The 21,608-nt window shown below is 39.3% G+C and overlaps 1 protein-coding gene across 3 annotated transcripts in view; it reads left to right on the forward strand.

Annotated features, from left to right (window-relative positions):
• Window positions 1-21,608, forward strand: part of PPP4R1 (protein phosphatase 4 regulatory subunit 1) — a 66,712-nt gene that overhangs the window by 10,647 nt on the left and 34,457 nt on the right. For 2 of the 3 annotated variants that reach the window (XM_082278048.1, XM_082278049.1), the window contains 2 exons: window positions 4,344-4,479; window positions 12,489-12,595. In XM_082278048.1, the coding sequence (XP_082134174.1) occupies window positions 4,344-4,479; window positions 12,489-12,595 (243 nt within the window). The remainder of the gene's footprint in view (window positions 1-4,343; window positions 4,480-12,488; window positions 12,596-21,608) is intronic. The other variant, XM_082278050.1, reaches the window with a different exon arrangement.

Genomic DNA, 21,608 nt, shown 5'->3' on the forward strand with positions numbered 1-21,608 from the left:
AGTTCCTGCATTATTAAATAAGAAAAAATAGCAGTCATTTTTTTCAAACATGATTTTTTGCACCTCTCTGTAAAAGATCCAGTATGAGAGATCTTTGTGAAAGGTTCTATGAGGATGAGATACGTAGTAGAAAAACCAACTCCCTTGAAAATTGGCCTAGGGATTGTGGTTTTATAGTGGACTGAGTTTTAAATGGACCTCTCTTTTGTTGTTGTATGCTCAGCCAAGCTTGGCCGTGGTTGACTAAGCACCTCTAAGCATAGTCTGCCTCAGCAAGATTGCTGTGGTAGTTCATGTTAGTTAATAACTGTGTCAAGTTATTGTTGTATCCTTGCCATAAAACAGAGGAGAGCTAAAGGGAAACAGGAGAGCTTAAAGCAGGGAATGTTAGTGTGTATTTTCACACAGTACAGTATGGACCAGATGCAAGATAGAGAGACAAACCCAAACAACTTCTACCAAAAAAACCAGTCAAATCTTTTGACAGGAAAATGAAGGTACACAGAATAGAAGTTACTTGGCTTCTGTAATACAGCAGGTCAGTGATAGTCAGACGTGGAAGCAAAAGGCAAGTTGCTGTCTTGTTATGTGATGCTTCCTTGTGTTTGGCAGTCATTGTGTAGAGTTTTGAAGAGAAATTTTCAAACTTAGTCTGGATCAATTAATTAATTTATTGATTTTGCTCTGCTTTGGTACTTGAGTGGACAGAAATAGAGGTACTGTGATTGCTTTTGACATCATTATGCAATTGCTGTTTCTCATCCTGACACCACTAGTGACTTTAAACTCCTGGGATTGGGTGTTCTTATAGAAACTCCTGTTTTCTTAGCTCTAGTTTTGCATGTTGGTGTGAACATGTAAGACCAGAGCAGAAGGTAGGTAAGGCTCTGCACTTGCATTTTCAGTGGTGTCTTGTAGCTTATATTCTTTCTGTGGATTTGGTCTGTACTTGTACCAGTTTGAAAAAGTGGAGAAAAATAAGAAAATTGACCTGTGGTTTTTCTGCAGTAGGAAAGTAATATGTGGTCCTGTTGTCTGGTCTACTTTCTGAAGCAGGAAGAAATCTGTATGTTCTGCATTCGAATTAGCCAAAATTTGTACTGGTTTTGACTGGCATAGAGTTAAATTTCTCCATAAGACCTTGTATAGGGCAGTATTTTGAATTTGTGCTGAAACTAGTGTTGATAAATCAGTGTTGTGTTAGTTATTGTTAAAGACAGGGCTTACACAGTGTCAGGACCTTTTTTAAAAATTCCTCATGGTGCCCTCCCAATGAATAGGTTGGAGATGTGCAAAGTATCCTCATAAAAGCTACTGTGAAGAATTTTAACTCTGTCCCAGCGCAAACCAGTACAGTTGTGTTGTTTAAGGGTATGTTTTGCATTTGTAAAGTTTACACAAGGTCCTGTGGTAGTTGGTCAAGTGCTCAAAGTTGGGTGGAAGGCAGGGTTAGGGCTGAAGAGGCAATCTGCAGCTAACACAACCTTTTTGATAATTGTTTTGGTACAGTGTGGAGGGAATAGCAAAGGGAGTTGGTTTATTGAATAATGCAAAGTATGTCCTTTTTGCATTTTAGATGAGGAGTGGTTAGATGTTGGTGGTTCATATTTGTGGCAAGTTGAAGACAAAGATCCACTTGAGGGGCTTTGTTAGAATGGGAGTTAGAATCGACTTTGTCTTTTGGCTTGGATTGATGTCATGAAAGTGAAAATGAATATATAAGGTGACTGTAACAGTACTTTACTGGAACTGTAAACTGATCACGTACTGATTGATTTATTTTTATTACCCTTTTCTTCCCTATATTACAGTTGTGTTAATCAAGATGCCGCCATTTGAATGATCTCTCTGTGACTATGAGCTGAGATGCTGGAATTATTTAAATAAAAAATGTTGTTTGGTAGCAGAGGCACATCAAGCTTAATGTAGTGCTAAGCCTAATTTTACAATTCATAAGCTCAGCAGAGCCAAATCCACACAACTCACTTTCTGTTTAAACTAGTAGGAGACATCAAACAGATAAACTGTAAGCAGATGGTGATATTTTTATCAATGGTATTTACATCTGTTATAGAGTGGATTTAGCAGTTGGGTTGACTTAACTGGTTTCACGAGGCAAAAATTATAGAAAAATAAATTCAGAGGGTACAAGGAGGAACATAGAACAAAGCTGAGGTTGGGAAGAGAGAAATGGAGTGAGTAAAATTGGTGGTGCATGTACTGGTCAGCATTTTATTTTTTTGTATTCATGAGTTTGATAGCTAAATAAAAATAACTATACTGCTGACAATAATTATGTTGGTATTTTGACATAGTTTCTTCAATTTATGTTTTTAAATTTACATTGTGATCAACAGACAGTGGAATAGAAGAATAGGACCCTGTCACAGAACTAATTTCACTGTCTAGTTTGGAGACAAGGACGCTGCGGGGTGACTTCATCACTCTCTGTAGCTTCCTGAGAATGGGACGTGGAGAGGGAAGTGATTTAACTTTTGGTCAGCCCTGAGGTGGTTGGACAGTTGGACTAGATGATAGGCGAAGATATCTTCAGCTGAAATAGTCTAGGTGTGAGATGGCAGAACTGAAAACTCAGGAAAATCCCTGGTTTCAGTTGGATTGATGGGTTGAATTAAAGGTCTACGAGCTTGTGAAAGGATGTAGCCTGTTCCTTGTTAACTTAACCTGGCATGAAGTCCTAGCTTGCATTATGAGTGCATTTTTACTTGCCTCCCACTTCCTGTGAAAATAAAACTGATTCTTGCAAAAAGCCCAAACTAAATAACAAAAATTAAACCTAAACAAACCCACAAACCCAAACCAAACACAAGTTCAAACAGTTATGTAAACCTGGAGTTGCTAAACACTTTCCCTTTGTGTTGCAATAGCTTTTTGCAGCTGATCTTTCTTTTCAGCCTCTCCTTCTTCCCCCTGCAGTTTGTTATTCTATCCTCTACCTTAGACATACCTAATACCACTACCTCTTCTCAGATTGCTCTTCCATTTCCTTTGGCTCGTAGTACACTTTCTTCCTTGCTCCCATCTCCCAGATTGTTGTTACACACTTGGCTCTTTCCCCGTCACTTTTTCATTTGATTTATGGCAAGAATTTCATGTCCTATCGGCAACCACAAAATCTGGTCCCTTGTGCAAGGTTGGGACCAGCTGATGTCCATGGATTCTCTATGTAGAAAATGGGAGAATTACTTTATTGGTAAAAGGGTGCCATTAACTTAGTTTATGTCTAAAAATACTACTCTTCCAGAGCTCAGTGTTTGTCTTTTGACTTTTGAAGTACAGTAAGGAAGATGTTCAGGCAATGGTAGCTGCTTACGTATTCTGCATGTTGGAAATAATGATACACTATCCTGTGAGCAATTTATATAGCACAGCATAATTGTTTACAAAAGTAAGAGGACAGTAATCTTTTTTCTTCCTACTGTAGAGTTCATTTTTAAAAAGTCATTGTTGGAGTTGTAGAGCTGTCTTCTGATTTTCTCTATTTGCAAGTTTTGAAAAGGCATTTCAGAGAGATGTAGCTAGACTGAATAGAGGTAGTATACTGTAGTGTTGTGTTTTCAGGACTAATGGAGGTGATCTGGTGTAGTTCTTTCAAATAGGGGAATGCATTTGCAGCCAAAAGTGTGTGTTTTCTATGGGCCTGACTTTTAGAGCAGTTTTGAGGGCATAGGGAAAGTAAAAAGGTGGTAATTCAAATCCTAATTCTTAGGCAGCTCTGCAGAACAGGATTGGGCCTCTTTCCACTTCTTTGGTTCTATGTTGATAAAGGGGTCTGTGTACATGAAGTTCCCTGATGATGTGCTGGTTAATAATTATGCAGTAGGTGAATTGTGTCCATTTTATTTGGTAGTCAGATCTAGCAACACACACTGATTTTTTTTTTTTTTTTTTTAATATGCTTGATTTCGATTTTTCTGGTTTAGAACAAAGTCTTTTTGGTCTGTTAGATCATGCTGTATAAACTCTGGGCTACCTACAGCTATGATTCGAGTACGTGTCTTCAAAAAGCTGACTTTACAATTAGATGGAAGTCTTTTGCTTGAGAAAAATACAAGGTATAAAAATACTTAGGAAGTTTAGTTATGCATCTCACTTGGGAATTTAGAGAAAATGACTGAAAATCCATTTATACATCATCAGTCACACTTGTATAGAAAAAACTTTATGAGGGCTGGGGAAGCTGGTGGGAACAATGTGGTACAGTTACTAAATATGTTGTCAATGAGACCTTGCCTAGACTTCTGTATTTCAGACCAACAACAGACATCATTTTAGTGTCAAACTACTGTGATTATAAGGAGTATTTCTGATGTCTCTGATAGTTGGTGTGGATGACTACAGCTCAGAGTCTGATGTGATTATTATACCTTCAGCCCTGGACTTTGTCTCACAAGATGAAATGTTGACGCCTTTGGGAAGACTGGACAAGTACGCTGCAAGTGAGAACATATTTAACAGGTATGCTTTTTAAATGTCCTGTCTGGCTAATAGTATGCAAACTATTCATCTGATTAAAATCTGACTGAAGTTGATTTGCATGGAATACAAATAATTTCAAAAAACCCAACACCTCTACAAAACTCTTCGGCTTCCACGCCTCTTTCTGTTTGCTCATTCTCCTCCTGCTTAGAGAGAGCAAAATATTAATGAACAGAAAAACATTTGCTCACTTTTTAAGCAACTGTAGTAAAGGACGTTTAAAACTTCTTCATTAATTGGACCACATCATTTAGTTTTTTTTGCAAATGCTAACATTCCTGTTGGCACAGGACTGTAAGATGATAGTAAAATCCATCCATGACTCTGTGTGAAAGTGAGATTAAGAAAATACTTCATTAAAGGTCAGGAGAGCAAAATGAACAGCACTGTAGATTGCCAGAGAAACCCAAGAACTGTATTTCAGTATCAATCTCCTCTGTAATTTACAGTTTAAGTGTTGCTGCTTCTGATTATTGAAAGTGAACTTGCTCAGTTAATGGTGTGTTCTGCGTTTTCCCCTTTTAATTTCTGTAATGCCACTGAGATGGTTGTTTCATTTGAAAGCACAGGTATTAGCATACTTCAGACGGACTCCCATCCCATCCCATCCCCTTGCACGCAAACAGTCTGCACTCAAATGAGAAATGCAAAACCATGGTTTATTTTAATTGGAACTGTGAACAGTCACAGGGTCACAGAAACGTATAAAATACATAAACATTGAGATTTTCTGGTATTTTATTCCGGTGGTTTAGTTTGTGCTTCAAGTAAGCTTTTAATGAAGTGTGTTTGCTTGAGTGTTAAATTCTTAATACAGTTATAGGCAGAAGCAAAGTCTATGATCAGCCCCCCAATAGGATGGCCTCTGTTTTGTTGTTCATGGCCTGGGTTCAAAAAGGATTTAGTCCTGTTCTTAACTTTAGTCACGTGAACTGTACTTAAAATCCGCACTACGTGTATGAACATACCATTGAATCGAAGTTGAAAATTGCAGAATGGTTTCTCTTGTTATAACCTGCATAAACCTGTATGCACAGATGAGTTTTGAAATATGCCTCATTTTCAAATTTTTCTTTTTCTGAAATCCAGAGTTTGTTGTATTTTACAATTTAAGCTGAAATTGGCACTTTGTCTACCAGAAGAGAGTTTTTGCATGTTTTGACTTTTCATGAGAGGGAGGGAAGAGGAGCCTTTAGGGTTTCAGGTGACAATTATGTAATAAAAGCCAGCAGGTAAGAGAACAAACTCAGAAACTCAGGTTGTGTGTCTTGAATTTTAACCAAGAATGCTGGTCCTAATATTTTACTTGCCCACCTAAGAAAAAACTGTATCTGATTTCTCAGTATGGATTGCATTGGATATGGGGCATGCATAAACTTGGAATCCTTTTGTGTCCAGCTTTGTGCATCCTGTGCTTTCCTGCAGGGAAGGTGATCAGTGTAACTGTAGTTTTTTCTGTGTTTGCTTGTTTGGATTATTTTTGCTGGTACAAACATGTTTTTTTAATCCTAGCTCTCTCTGTTGTGTTATGTAGCATAAGAAAATAGAGGAAATAGAAAATGGTCATTATTAGTGGTATAACTGTGAGTAGTGCTTAGATCACAATAAATGATAGTAGCTCCTGCAGTCAGTTTATGATGATTCAGCATTAGTCAGTCTCAGAATAATAGGGATTTTTGCTAAGCAGAGGAACTGGTGTTTAATAGGAAAAAAATTAATTAAATGACATTTGTTTATTCCTGTGTCTGTGTGGTATCAGCACATCCAATTACTAATGAGTAGTTCAAAATTTTTAAAATACTATGATTGAGTTCATAGTGTTTTGGTTGTTTCTGTGACCTGGAACCTGCATTTCTGTGTAAGCTTCAAATTACACATCCCAAACTCTTGAAACGTAATCATTGAGTCTGGGTAAATTAGGGTAAGATGATTTTTCTTCCCTTTAATTGGATGAATTTGCTTTTAGTATGGCAGCTTTAATCTTGAAATTTCATTTTAGGTATTATTTCTCTTTCCATTTGGTTTTATTATCCTTTTCTATCTGGTTAGTCATCTACCTTTGCAACATATTTGCGGCCTGTGATTGTATTGAATGATTAGAGTGAAGGTATTTTTAACAACTACTGCAAAAGTTTAGTCTCCTTTAAGTGGAATCCTTGAGCACTCGTGATCCCTCAGCCACTTGTTCTGAGATGGAAATGGATCAGTATCTGTGTCCTAAAAAATTTCAGGAGACGAGGCTTGGAAATAGGAATGTCTTCTTTGTTTAACTACATAAAAATTTTGATAGGATGAACTGAAAAAGAGAGAGAGGTAGGGAATCCTTTAACAGCTTCCCAGGTGGTGGAAGGAGTCGCTTTGTGACAATTTTTTTCATGTTATGGTTTACATTTTTACTGTTTTAGGTGTTGCTCATGAGCTTGTCTTAGTCTATGAGAATGGAGGGGAACCTGACGAATATTACAATAAATGACCCCTGTTGTGTCTGTAAAACAAGGCAAGTGGGAGTCTGGCTATGGTTTGATTATTGAAGAGCCAGCCTCCAGACCAGATGTGAGAAGCATCTCTAGCATATGACTTAATAATCCAACATCACATTGCAGCAAGGGTAGATGTTGAGCAGAAAGCCAAAACCATCACCCTAAAACACAGAGTCTTCTTGTGTCTGGTAGCACTGGTGTGTCTACATACATAGAAGGATGATGATTCCCTTTTGCTATTTGCTTTAAAAAACAGTTGCTGGTGCAGTTTGGAGCATAGCTTTTGTCTCTTTTCTTTTTTCATGTTAAAATCCCTTGTGGGTTTTCTAATCTTTCTTGCCATGAACCTGCTTCCATTCCTCATTAAGAAGGCTCAGAAGGGTACAGCACTCACCAATAAATCTGTTTGAATAGTGAGGCAGTTCCTGACCACAGGTCCCTCGTTTTCATAAGCTTATGAGGAATTGTTGTTGCTTTTTCTCTTCAGACCTAAGCAGATCTTGACAGAATATTCTCATTCATGAGTATGGTCAGTCTTGGCTATCAAGACTGTATCTGCATATCTGTGTAGATAATTTGAAGCTGTCCTTTTGCCAGGCTTCTTTGTGTTCTGAAGTATGTCTTTGCTTTTCTCTTGGGAGAATACCTGATGTCCTTTGAAAAAGTTTTTTGGCAACAGTCAAGCTTAAAATACTCATAGAACAGCAGTAAGTGAGGATATACTGGATCTCAAAGAGGGATTAAGCACATGTGTGTACTCATGTACAGCTTATAAATAACACTTTCACAGGAACTTCATTGAACTGTATCTTAAAACTGGGACTTGGATGCGTGAAGTACCCCCACTAAAACAGAAGAATGCTGTAATTACAGGATTCCTGCTGTAATGTATATGAAAAACCTCTCTAAGACAGTTTTGTGGGATGTTGAGACTACCTTGCCTTATTTTCATTTAGGTATGATCAGATTATAACCAACAAGTTAATTGAGAATTTGATTGTCCACAGCTGCAGTTTTTCTCCCCACTCACTTCCCTTCTGTCTCTGCAGCCTAGCCCAATGTGGTTTCTTTTTTGGGTATGTGAGTACTGGCAGTAAGGAAATGCTAAACTCATGCTGAAGACATGCAGGTGAAACTATACTGGCTTTGTTCTGACAGGGACATTTCTCATCATTTTGGTATAAATTAGGTTATTTCTCCTGATCTCTAACTTTATGCTGTTTTTGTCTCAGTGCTTCTGATCCTACTGTATGTCAAAGAATAAAATGCAGCAAAAATGAAAAACCTCAAAACAGGGGGGGTTTTTTGCACGTAAATTTGCAGGTCTGTGCATACCAAATAAATCACTTACAAATAACAATGTAGCTTGAGAAAGTTTACCTTTTAAGTGTAGGTTAAAATGATTTAAGCTGAACTAACAAAGGACAGAACCTTCCCAAAGCACTGAGAAAAGTCGTAATTACTTCAACAATACTTGAATGTACTTCTGCATGGTTAGCCTTTCTTCTTAGGAGTACAGAGATGTTGATTTTGAAATTGGGAGTTTATTCTGAATGTTCTCTGAGCTTGTTTGGGGAAAACACTGCCAAGCTCAGTTACTACTGCCAGTATTAATTTAAACACAGAATGTCATTGGTGCTCTCAGGCACGTGGTGTGACACTTTGAGATGTCTTTTGCAGGGCTAAGAGTTGGACTCAGTGGTGCTTATGGATGCCTTCCAATTCAGCATATTCTGTGAAATTTTGATTTACAAGTTCTGAAAAAATGGTTGAAGAAAAAAAAAAAGTACCTCTGGTTTTGTTTCAGTTTTTTAACATATGCTTATTAGCTAAATTCACTCCTTGTGCAGATGAAGTAATTTAAATTCTAAAGTAGAAATTTATTAAAGGGCTAATGATGTTCAAAGGAGTTTAAGTAAGCAAAGCAAAGATATTTGTAGTTCTTCTCAGAGTATATTGTCATAAGACAATATATAAGACATATATTATGTCTGTGTGTACAGTCTTCCAAATACCTGTCACCTGCATCTGGCCATAAAGGTAGGATGTTTGTAATCTATTCCCATTTTGTCCTGCTGCTAATTGCAGTTGTGTGCCTACAAGATATCCTAACAATCAGTTTTCCCTAACATTGGACAAGATCATGAAAATTCGAATTTTGCTAAATATCCTCCAATTCTGCACATAGTACTGGAAGTGCTTGGACTGCATGCTACATTGCAGCCTTTGATCTCTGCCCTTTCTTTGGTGTGTAAACTATTTAATGGATAAATAGATGCATTGCTGTTTAGGTGGCAGTCATAGACCAAACTCAGTTATGATGAATAAATAATTTTCAGAGTTCACAGCTGTGGGGTTACTGATTTGAAGCATCACTTGCCAAAACAGCTTGCAAAAGTCTCTTTGGCCCTGGAGGAACTGTGTACAAGATCTGACTGAATGGGCAAGAAGATGCAATTCTGTTAGTTGTTGTGATGAAGACAACTCGTCTGGCACTGAGAATGTGTAAAGGTAGAAATTTTTAGTGTAGCCTAGTGAGTGTCTCATTAGAGGCAGGTACTGCACAAACCCAAGCCAGTGGCAGGAGGGCAATGGCAAGAAGCCATTAATCCTTGTCCAAAATTGTGCCTTCATTAACTACAAATAATGTACAGCAACAGAATATTTGCTGTTCAAATCACTATATTGTCATCATTAATGGTGGTGGACTAATGTGTGTCACATGGGTGCTTGAAGGAGTCTGATTCCCTGTAAGAATGCATTTTATGCAAATGCGTTGTCATTATCCCTAGAAGAAACCTGCTTAACCTCTTTTCCCTGTCACAGGAGATACCTCCTTGCCTCTGCAGCATGAAGCATGTCCACCTATTTTTGTTGTTTTATCTGTGTCTAGATCAGACAGATAATCCTTCAGAGCTATGTTAAAAATTCAGAAATGCTCCCCTGGTACTCACCTGGCAAGTTGCAGGGCAAACTACCTCTTGGCTTTGTGTTACGGTGCTCTGCATTGGGAGTTCACTGCATCCTCTGTTGTAGGCTTTCTGTAGCTTGGCTGGCAAGAAGGAAGATCAAACTTCTAGTCAGGGCACCAAGTGGGAGTTTACAGGGCTCAAGTCATTCTACAGTAGTTGCCCGTGTGCCAGATCATAGCCTGTGGCAAATACGAAGAAGGTTTAGCTGTGTCCTGTATTTACGTTTTTGAGACAAGAAGAATTTTGGGAGATTGTTGGGATAATGGCAGAACTAGATCACGGCCTGTAATGTTTGGAGAGCATGAGTGGCTGTCATCTCCCAGAACACAGGATGGATGGATGAATGAATGAATGGATTGAGTTAAGTGTTTATTCTGTGATTACTGGCTGCCTACCCAGTTAAGTTTGCTGAAGTTAGTTTAGCTTACCCTGGTGCCCTTTGTTGTTTTGCTTTTTACCAGAATCTGCCTGTTGTGAGAGTAGATCCGTGTATTCCTTTAGAATCCAAAGAGGGAAATATCAGCTGGATGCAGGTGGGGGCCATCTTCTACATTTAGTGCACGGAATAAGTTGAATGGGTTTAATAGATAGGTCAGATCTACTTCAGGTTAGGATTTCTGTTTTCTTCTTCTCCTCTTGAGCAGGTTTATGGCCTCCTGCATAGCCACACGTTCAGCCCTCAGGAACTAGTGAAGACACTGTGGCATTCAGCTGCTATAATCCAGGATACTACTAACAAAGCTCTGTGAGAAGATGAGAACTTCTCAAAACTCCCAGCATAGTAGAGTGCCATTCCATAGTCCCCAGGAGTCAGATGGGATTTTGTGCTGTTCATTAGATGGGTTGTAGTGCTGTTTACTGTGGTTCCTTACCTGCTGAGACTCAGTGGGTTAGCTGATTTGTCTCTCACTTTCCAGGACTACATTTAATATGTAGGAGACATATGTCCCCCCAGGCTGGTGTATGAAATTGCTTCATCTCTTCCTCTTCTCTTTTCAGAGGTGTCCAGCCCTTTAAAAGACCAAGTCAACTCTGCTTCTAGGTTAGTGTGTCACGCAGTCTGTTTCTCTGTTAGGATTTTGATGGCTGAACTTTAACTGCATATCAAAATCTCTGCTGAGAGATGTTGTACTTCTGTCAAGTTGAAAAGAGCAAGGGAGAGGAAATTTGTTAAAGGCAAACAGTTTCTTCAGTTTGTTTTTTAGAAGATTTTATACATCTGTATTCTGAAACAGTTTAGTTTTGCAGGTGGCCAATGTGAAATATTTAAATTACTGATTTTCAGTTGGGGAAAATAGAAATGTCTGCTTAGCTTTGGGAATTCATGGAAACCAACTGCCTTTCTCTGATTGCATGGAATTGTGAAGTTCTTAAGCTCACTAGGAATGTAACCATCTGTTTTCTTACCAGTTGGTGATTACTGCTCACGTTCACTGTTTGTAGTGAGCATGATAAAGTTCAGGTATGCCTCTGCTCTTGTCTGCAGCACTGCTCTTTGTCAACAGTGCTTCTACCTAGGCTACATCCTAGGAGTGTTTCTGTCCTTCAGTTCTGGAAATAACTGGCATTTGACACTTGGTGCTTCAGCATTTTGTTTCAGGACATTACCAGATCTACCAGCATCTTGGACACTGGCCTATTCCCATTCCATTATCCAGGGATAATCCTGCTAGCTCTCTGAACTGATGGTCAACCCATGTTATCCAAAATGGTGAAAAAAGAGTTACACCATTGCAGGCTGGTTTTGAGGAGAAAGGTTGATTGCCAGACATTCCCAGCTGCATTGTTAATAGGGCTGTCTAGGTACCTGATGGATATGACTTTGTAACATAGGCTTCAGCAGAACCTCGGAGGACAAAATCCCAAATCTTGTCAGTCACAAATTATTCCATAGAAAATTGTCTTGTGTATTCGAAGTAGTAACTGAATTGATTATGACTTATTTCGTATTCTCTTAATGTTTCTACTTTGCTTAATGTATGTCTCAGGTACACATGGGTTGGGTAGTACATGTTATTTTTACAGTATATACCCATAGCATTCAAATGAAGTTTGACTTTTAAATGTCTCCATTGGTATGAAAATCTTCAGCTTGAGTGTTCATGCTTTTGTGAAGTAAGTTCAGAACTCTATTTAAAAACATTTCAATGATAGTAGTGTTATTTTGCTTTGTATGGAACAAGTTAGGGAATTCAGAGATGAGGATGGAAGGCTGATACTGACATCCTAACATTCAGCTCCTGTTTGCCCACTTAGCAAGTGATTACTATTTCTGGTCTTGGTGGCTGGTTTCTCTTATCCTTGTAAACGAAAGCATACTTTCAACGTTACATTTAAAGCTAACAATTCTTTAAGATTATGCCAGGTATCAGAAGTAAGAATTCCCAAAGCAGGGCTAACTAAATTTACTGACCTAAGAGTGAATATATGTAAAATTGTATTTGGTGTAAGAAACTTGTATGATTGCACAACTTTTTGATTTAGCTGCATTTCTGGACACAAATAATGCTGATTTTTAATCTTTCTTGTAAACTAGGCAAATGGTGGCTCGAAGTTTGCTGGACACTTTGAAGGAAGTCAGTGATGATGAGAGAGATTGTATTGCTGTGTTGGAGAGAATCAGCAGATTAGCTGATGATTCAGGTAGGTAGCATTAAACATTTTACTGGGTTAATATGGGAAAGTCAGAGGTGCTGAACCTGTTTAGCACAGGACCAGTGTGTTCTTTCTCCAGTATTCAAACTAGACTTCTGCAAATACAGTAAAATAGTGTAAAATTTAATTTTTCTAAATCATCCCCCAAAGATGACTTTCTTCTTTACTGTTTTAATCAACAGAATTAACACCCCTCCAAAATGTGGGACTGCAGCTTTCCACCAGTACATTCTTTAGTAACTTTTATTATGTACTTCTGCTACTCAAGACACGATCATTTTAGATTTGTAGATAAAGATTAGGTTCTTGCCTTGAAAATAAACTTGGAAACCATCTGTCCAAAACTCCTATAAATTTTGATAGAATTTAAATGCTGAAGTTGTTCCTTTAGACCTTTTTGAGCAACCAGCTGTGAAGGTAAGAGAAGCAGCAAGAATTGGTAAAGGTGCAAATACAGAATCAGAGAATGGTTTGGGTTGGAAGGGACCTACCATGGACAGGGACACCTTCTGCAAAACCAGGTTGTTCAAAGCCCCATCCAGCCTGATCTTGAGCACTTCTGGGGATGAGGCATCTGCAACTTCTGGGAAACCTGTTCCAGTGCCTCGCCATTTTCATAGTGAAGAATTTCTGCTTTGTATCTAATTTCAACCTACCTTCTTTCAGTTTGAAGCCATTACCCCTTATCCTGTCACTACAGGCCCTGTGAAAAGTCCCTCTCAGCTCTCTTTCAGGCCTCTTTAGGTACTGGAAGGCTGCAGTAAGGTCTCCCCAGAGCCTTCTCTTCTCCAGGCTGAACAGCCTCAGCTCTATGAGCCTTCTCTCATAGGAGAGGTTCACTAGCTCTCTGATCAGTTTCATGGCCCTCCTCTGGACTTGCTGTGACAGGTCTACATCCTTCTTATCTTGGGGTCCCTAGAGCTCGGTGCAGCACTGCAGGTGGGGTCTCACCAGAGCAGAGCAGAGGGGCAGAATTCCCTCCCTCGTCCCGCTGGCCACGCTGCTTTGGATGCAGCCCAGGACATGGTTGGCTTTCTGGGCTCCAAGTGCACATTGCTGGGTCATGTTGAGCTTCTCATCAACCAACACCTCCAGGTCTTTCTCCTTGGGCTGCTCTCAGTCCATTCTCCACTAACCCTGTATTGGTACCAGGGGTTGTCCTGGCCCCAGTGCGGGACCTTGTCCTTGGCCTTGCTGAACTTCATGAGGTTCATGTGGGCCCACTTCTCACAGGGTCCACATGTAGGCCCTGTGGATGCCGTCCCTTCCCAACTGCACCACGGAGCTTGGTGTTGTGGCAGACTTGCTGAGGGTGCTCTCCATCCCACTGTCCACATCACCGACCAAGATGTTAAACAGTGCTAGTCCCAGTACTGACCCCTGAGGAGCTCCAGTTGTCACTGGTCTCCCCTGGATATCAAGCTGTTAACCACAGCTCTTTGAGTGCAACCATCCAGACAGTTGTTTATCCACCGAGTGGCCCATCTGTCAAATCCATGTCTCTCCCATTTAAAAACAAGGACATAACCAGAGTGTCAAATGTTTTGTGTAAGTCCAGGTAGATGATTTCAGTTGCTCTTTCCTTATCTACCAACACTTTAACCCCATTGTAGAAAACCAGGAAATTTGCCAGGAATGGTTTGACCTTAGTGTTGGCTTACCCATCACTTCCTTATTTTCCATGTGCCTTCTCAGAGTTTCCAGGAGGATCTGCACCATGATCTTGCTAAGGCACCAAGGTGAGACTGGCCTGCAGTTCCCTGTGTTTTCCTCTTTTTCTCTTTTTAAAAATTAGGGGTTTGTTTTCCCTTTTCCATTTGGTGGGAACTTCACTGCACTGCCACAATTCTCAAATACGATGGATAGTGAGTGGCTTAGCCGCTTCTTCCACCAGTTCCCTTAGGACTGTGGATGCACCACATCAGGTCCCATGGACTTGTGCACCTTCAGGTGTCTTAGATGATCTTGAACCTGATCTTCTTCTGTGAGCAGTTCTTCATTCTCCCAATCCCCACCTTGGCCTTGTGTGACTCAGGTGGAGAATTTGCCATTGAATACTGAGGCAAAAAACATAACATTGAGTACCTCAGCCTTCTCCATGATCAGGGTAACCAGGTCTCCCACTTTTTCTAGAGAGGGCTCATATTTTCCCTAGTCTTCCTTTTATCACTGGTGTATCTACAGAATCTTTTCTTGTTGCCCTCGACATCCCTGAATAGATTTAATTCTTTGAGGGCTTTAGCTTTCCTAACCTGATCCCTGGCAGTTTGGACAATTCTTCTGTATTCCTCCTAGGCTACCAGTCCTTGCTTCCACCCTCTGTTGGCTTCTTTTTTTTTGCTTATGTTTGTCCAGGAGCTCCTTGTACATCCATGCAGGTCTCCTGGTATTTTTGCTTGACTACTTCTTTGTTGGGATGCATTGCTGCTGCGCTTGGAGGAGGTGATCCTTGAATATTAACTGTCTTGGGCACCTGTTCCCTCCAGGGCTTTATCCCATGGTATTCCACTAAGCAGATCCCTGAATATGTTCAAAGTCTGCTCTCCTGAAGTCCAGTGTAGTGAGCTTGCTGTGCACCCTCCTCGCTATGAGTAGGAGGGCTCTGTAGATCCAGTATGTCTGTTGCTAATCAATATATTGGGACTGCTGGGTGTTTGGAATAAAAGGCAAAAGCAAGAGAATAATGAAAAACAAATGCGAGAGAAAAGGAGTGCTTAAAAAGCACTATGATGGGGGAGTGGATGAAGAGAAAAATGGTGTGGACAGAGCTGTGACAAAATTGTGCATTAAAGATGCTCTAGAAAGAATTAAGGGCTTGATTTCAACATAGCTGGTACACTTGACACACCAGAAGGAAGAAAGTCTAGCAGGAAAACATCAGAAAAGATGTGGTCATTCTTTTGTCATTGGAGGTGGAGTGCTATGGAGAGAAATTTGTATTAAATCTTGAATGAGAAGAAAATGTTTCTTCTCTTTAACGTCTCTTAGTTTCTCTCCCTTCTTCTGGAACTGAAGAAAATAATGCTTTCCAAGGGTAAAAATATATTCTTCTGATTTCTGTTATTCTGTCATTACTGTCTTAATTTAAAATGCATGTTTTTAATTTTCTGAGGGAATGTCCTTGTTTAGCCAGAAAAAGTAACCTGTTGTAAGCATTACATAATTGTATTGAGTACCTCTCCAAGGATTCTATAAAAGGGAAAAAAAGTCACTATTCACTTACAATAAAATGTGTCTTTAATTGAGAACAGTGGCATGCTACTGTTTTTTGAGTGCTTTGCTAGCAAAACTCTGCTTCTGAAATCTGCATGTACAGTTGCCTGTTTGTGTGGCCCTGTGAATAGTTTGGAGCATCAGAAACTTTCTGAAGCTCCAGTTCAGTTTAGAAAATAGGACAGATGTGTCCAAGGGAAAATGGCCTCTTGCAGCAACTTGTGTAGCCTTAGGCTTTTCATTGGTGACCAACTAAGTGTGTCAAATTGAAGTTTATTTAGGCAGAAGTGCAGTGGAAGCCAAGAGTTGAGCTCAAATCAATTTGTTGTCTTTAACAAGGGTGGGGTACATTTTTAGTCAGGGCTGATATTTTCTCAGCGTCAGTAAAAGCAGCAGTTCAGGCTTTTCCTGCATTGTAGAAGTTGTCTCAGATCTGCCAAACTGGTAGTGCTGGATTCTGGAGCTGCCCCACAAATAAAATTTCTGCAAACTTAACTGTGAGTCTTGTGCCTCGAGCAGTTGCAGTATTGGACTTGGCTGGTTTCGGTAAGACAGGTTATTAGGATATCCTTGTGTTTTAAACCATGTGAAAATTCATTAGGGACCTAGATCTGCTTTGCGTCTTCTTAATATATGAGCTTGACTATTATTCGTACTGCAGCACAGTGGGTTTTGTTTATTTTTTTGTTTTGGAGTTTTGGTTTTTTTGTGGGGGTTTTGGTTTTTGTGTGTGTGTATGTTTAAGGTTGTTACTATTAGTTTTTGTCTCGCCTGATGCTTCTTTCCACTGACGATATTTTTTTTGAATTTTTCTGTAAAACATAAAAGACCCTGAATTTGGAAGAAGAAAACATTGTAAAAGTGTCTGTGTGTTTTAACTTGCCTGGTTAGAGCAAGATATTTGTATAGTTAGAGCCGTCCTGGAGTCAAACCTTCATGTTTAAATGCTTAAATAAATAAAAATAAAAGCAAACTTGGAAGTCAAACTAAACTACGACTAAGTGCAGGTCTTTTCACTTCTAATTGTTGATACTTGTCAGTCTTAGGCAGTTCTTTTAACATTTGGAGCTCTTTCTCTTGTCAAATCAAGTCATAGAAAGCGAGGTACTTTTCCTTTTTTTTTTTCAGTAGTTGGTATAATGAGGTTGGAATTGAAGAATGTACCCAGGCTATAGTATCTGTTCTCTTTCTGGGCTACTGATGCTGATTTCTAAAGCAGTGAACTAGAAATACCAGCTATACTGAAGTTATCACGGGAGTCCTCTGTCCTGTTACCTTGCAACTTCTGAAGTCTTACAGTTGGGCTGATGTTTTTCAAACATGGTTTTTGCTTGAAAAAGAATCAGTTTCAGGGTTCTTTTAAAATTCTTTGCTTTTGTGGTTTGTTGGTTTGGGGTTTTTTTAGCTTTTTTTTCAGGTTTGTTTTGGTTGTTTTTAATACCTTTCCATAAGCTGGGGATATCCTGAGACAGCCATTTCTGTGTTTAAAAGCAGGAGGATTTCCAATCATTTTCATTCTTCACCTACTGTGACAAAACTTTGAGAACGTAAATGTCTTAAGAACCTAAATCTTGGTTGCGCTGAATACTGTATTAATGTGGAATAAAAATTAATCTTTACTAGAAAAATACTGGGTCCAAATATATGATTGTAGGGTGAAAGGCTCAAAAAAAATCATGAGAGTATGGTTTGCTATGATTGATACATATCTTGAGATCCCAGCTGGCTAGCCAAGACTTGAATTTTTTGAGGCATCATGGCAAAAGCAAATATTAGCTGTAAAACTGGTTTTATAAAAACTTTTTGTCAAAAAAAAAATCTGAAAGAAATAGCTTTTGGTGGAAACTCATTTGGACTCCGAGTAGAGTTGTAGTGAATTGTATTTTGTGAAAGAGAGTTTTGATTAGCATCGTGTCTGCACATAAAAATGATATAAAGTGTATCTTCTCCTGACAGGGTAGTTTGCGCTCCTCCTAATGAATTAATTCCGGTTTACATGTGGGTAACGAATTAGTTCCAGTTTACACTTGCAGCCTTAAAATCACTCCTGGGAAAAAATACCCACTTCAGGTGGTACTGAAAATGAGCTGCTCCCAGTGCTGGCAGAGCACAGGATTTGCCCTGCCCTGGTATCATGTACTGCTGTTGTATGTACATGGCAGCACAGAACAGCTGTTCCATGGAGGGAACCCATGAGTGGCATTTGGGGAATAACCTGCTGCCCACAAGGCCCATTGCTAAAGAAAGTTATTCTCCAGATCTGACTTTGGAAGACTTCAGAGTTTGTCTTCATTGCTGTAGTTGGGTGTTGCTGTTAAATCTGTGATTCTACTGTGGGATTTGGGAATTTTTGAGACCTAAACTCTAGACTTCCCTACTGTCTTTGGTACCAAGTTTCCTAGAGTAGTGGCAGCTACTGAGATACTTTGCACTGCTTTTGAATCTGCTGTTCAATCACTTTGTAATTTCTCTGTTTCTTTAGGGGTGTTGGGTATGACTTCCCACTTAGATGTTTTTACGGTGTCTTTGAATCTATGCAAGCCGGGAAGCAGTTTGGTGTAGAAGCCCAGTGCTTGGCAAATGTTAAGTTATCCCCCATAAACCCTTGCTAGATTAAAAATGCTTATCTTTGTGTTAAAACAGCTGGGTCTTCTTCATTCTCAAATGTAGACTAGCCACAGGCTTGTGAGAGCTTGAACAAGGGCCTTATGTCTGATTTTTTCACTTAAGTAAATTAGTATAATTCAAACATTTTTTATTTGGTACCAGCTTGTGAGTAGCTTAGATGATACAAGATTTCATCATTGTGTGCTGAAGTGCAATTAACTGGCTTTGAAAGTTAGCCCCAGCCTGAATTACTGCATTATTGGCATTTTGCTTAGTATGCAAGAGGCTCCAGAAGCTTTAAATCTTATTTTCTGAAGTTTCTTTAAAAGTGAGAGTCTGTATCTTCATTTCTAAAATACATTTGTAATTTAGCTTACTGTGAAATAGATACATATAGATATCTTTCTAATGAAATGATGGGGGGAAAACAAAATGGCATCCTGAAGGGCTGGTGCCTATTTGTCTGAATATAGCCAACTAGAATGTTTCTCTTCTGAATGAAAAGTAGTCTCTTTACTGCAAAGAATCAGTTGTGAATGCAGTTTCCAAAACAATCTGATTTTGGAAACAATTATTAGGCTAATCGGTCATTAAGTTTTGAAGCTCTATAATCAGGCTTAATGTGGATGGCCTCACAACCCTAATCACTTAATAGTGTGCTTAAGTGGTTTTATTAATGTAGGTTCAGTTACTGGTGTTGGTATACTGCAGCATTTCATGTAACAAAAATCTTCATATGTAGGTAATAGTAATGGGAAGGCAATATTTGCCTTTCCCAGCTGTCAATATCTCCAGCTGTACTTTCTTCCTTTCCACATCTTCATGTTTCAGGATTTTCCATACCTCATTTCCCACCTTGTGCTGTGCTAAGATTTTTTTCCTGTTCTTGATGTAAACCTCCTTTGTCTCTCCGTGCATCTGATGAGTGACTAACGCTGACTTTACCCTCCCTCATTAGTCTGTGTTTCACTCCTTGCTCTGCCAGTCAGTAATGAAATCCGTTTCTGGTTAGTAGGAGAAAAGAACCTGACTACTGAAGCAGCCCATGAGTCAGACACATCAGCCTTTCTGCTGGACTCCTAAGCTAAAAGGGATGGGCTCTGATTACAGTGTATTTCCACTTGTCTAGCTTTTCTTTAAACTTTGAAAGAGGGAGGAAAGTCGGAGGGAAAGATGAAATGGGAAATGGTAGAAATCGAAAGGGAAAATATGGGTGTTTGTAGAAGGAAAATGAGGGAAATGGAAAGTTATATTTGGGGAAAGAAGAGGATAGATGAAGCTGTGTTAGGGTGGGGAAGGTTAGGTTGGATATTAAGAAAAGTTTCTTCACCCACAGGATGGTTGGGCACTGGAACAGACTCCCCAGGGAAGTGGTCACAGCGCCAAGCCTGACAGAGTTCAAGAAGTGTTTGGACAGTGCTCTCAGGCACATGGTGTGACTCTTGGGGATAGTGCTGTGCAGGCCAAGAGTTGGACTTTGGTGATCCTTGTGGGTCACTTCAAACTCAAGATACCCCATGATTTTATGAAATTTTTTTTTTTATAGAGTAGAAGTGTTAATGCAAAGCCGCGCACTTACACCTTTCCCTGTTGCTCACAACCCTTAATAAGAACAAAGGGCAATATTATTAATATTCAGATGTACTTAAAACATAGATAAAAATTATCAGTTAAAGCAACTTTAACATCATCAGTGGTTGTTCCCCACATACAGGAACACAAAAACCTTGCAACCCCTCGCAAATACAGGGGAAATTCACTGCTGCTTGTATTCCAGAATGGTCATATTGGGATAATGAAAGTGTTGCAGATTTTTTTCTAAATACTGTGCATTGCTGCAGAATAAAGCACTGTGCAATAAATCTAGTTGTGGGGTGGTTCTGGAATAATGACTCAATTTACAAATAACTGCTCTGCAGCAATTAGCTGGTATTATACTGTGCAGTTCTACAATAATCCCCTTTTAATTTCCAGTATGCAGCTAACGGTGGTGTTTTACTTCTTCATAGCTGAAGTGGAATAGAGAGTGAACTGAAGACTCAGCAGGGATGAAATAAACATTACACATTTATATATCTAAGCTGAGTGTATGTGCTAGTGGTAGCCAGGTGAGCGTGCTGGCACTTTACATGAGAGATGGTGTCAGATTTTAGGGGAAATGTGTTTTTTCATCGATGAAGAAGAAACAGTTAAATTACTTCTATGGTTTTGGAGTCAGTTTAGGATGTTGATTTGAGTGGTGAATATGATGAATGAATATTGTGAAATAGCTAAAACTGAGGGTTTGTTTATGCAGAAAAAAGTCTGCCCAAGTTCTGGAGATGTTGATTCAAACATATTGATAGTTTTGTGTGATCTGGAAATGAAGAGAGGTAGAACCCTGTCATTTTATTCTGGAAACTTCTTTTCAAAATTATTTCACGGACAGAAGAAATGGAAGCTGTTTCCACTGTCTTCTGTCATTCTCTTAATTTTGCTTGATTCCTAAAACTCAATTCAGTGTAATTCTATATCTAGATAATACACAGGATAGGACAGAATGAAATAAAATGCTAATGAGTAAGGAAATCTAGTCTTTTAGATCAATATTTATTTCAAAGTTTTTGTTCTAACAAATTGCAGGGTTTCTTTATAGTAGGTTGCTACTTTAAGGAATAGACAGACTTGTACTTTCAGGAGATAATGCTGATCTTCTCAAACTTAAAAATACTTCCTCTGCCAAATAGAAAAATACTTTTCCATGCAAGGGTTATGTAGAACCTAGCTGTACACAGAGATTTTTCCAGACTGCCTGAAATAGAAACTTGATGTGAAACAAAATTCTCCACCCAGATTTTGTTTATACTGTGTAAAAGCCTGGTCCTGACTATATTGTACAGTGCAAAAAATACAGAGTGCAGACGTATTCCCCAGCTGGATGAGCTTGTGCGTTAAGAAGCTACATGTAACTGCTGTGCACTCTTCACTGTGTTGATAACTCTGCTGGTTTTGGCTGAGGTAATTTTCTTCATAGTAACTAATATTGGGCCATGTTTTGGATTTGTGCTGGAAACAGTGTTTAAGCTGCCTTAAATTTATGGGCACGGAACATAACAACCCAGGGTAATGCTTATGGTCCTCACTGCAACATGACCCATGGGCAGGCAGGTGTTCAGCCGTCCCCAGGAGAACAGGGCTCCAT

This window comes from Coloeus monedula (assembly GCF_965178545.1).
Source record: "Coloeus monedula genome assembly, chromosome: 1".
In the NCBI taxonomy this organism is placed as follows: Eukaryota; Metazoa; Chordata; class Aves; order Passeriformes; family Corvidae; genus Coloeus; species Coloeus monedula.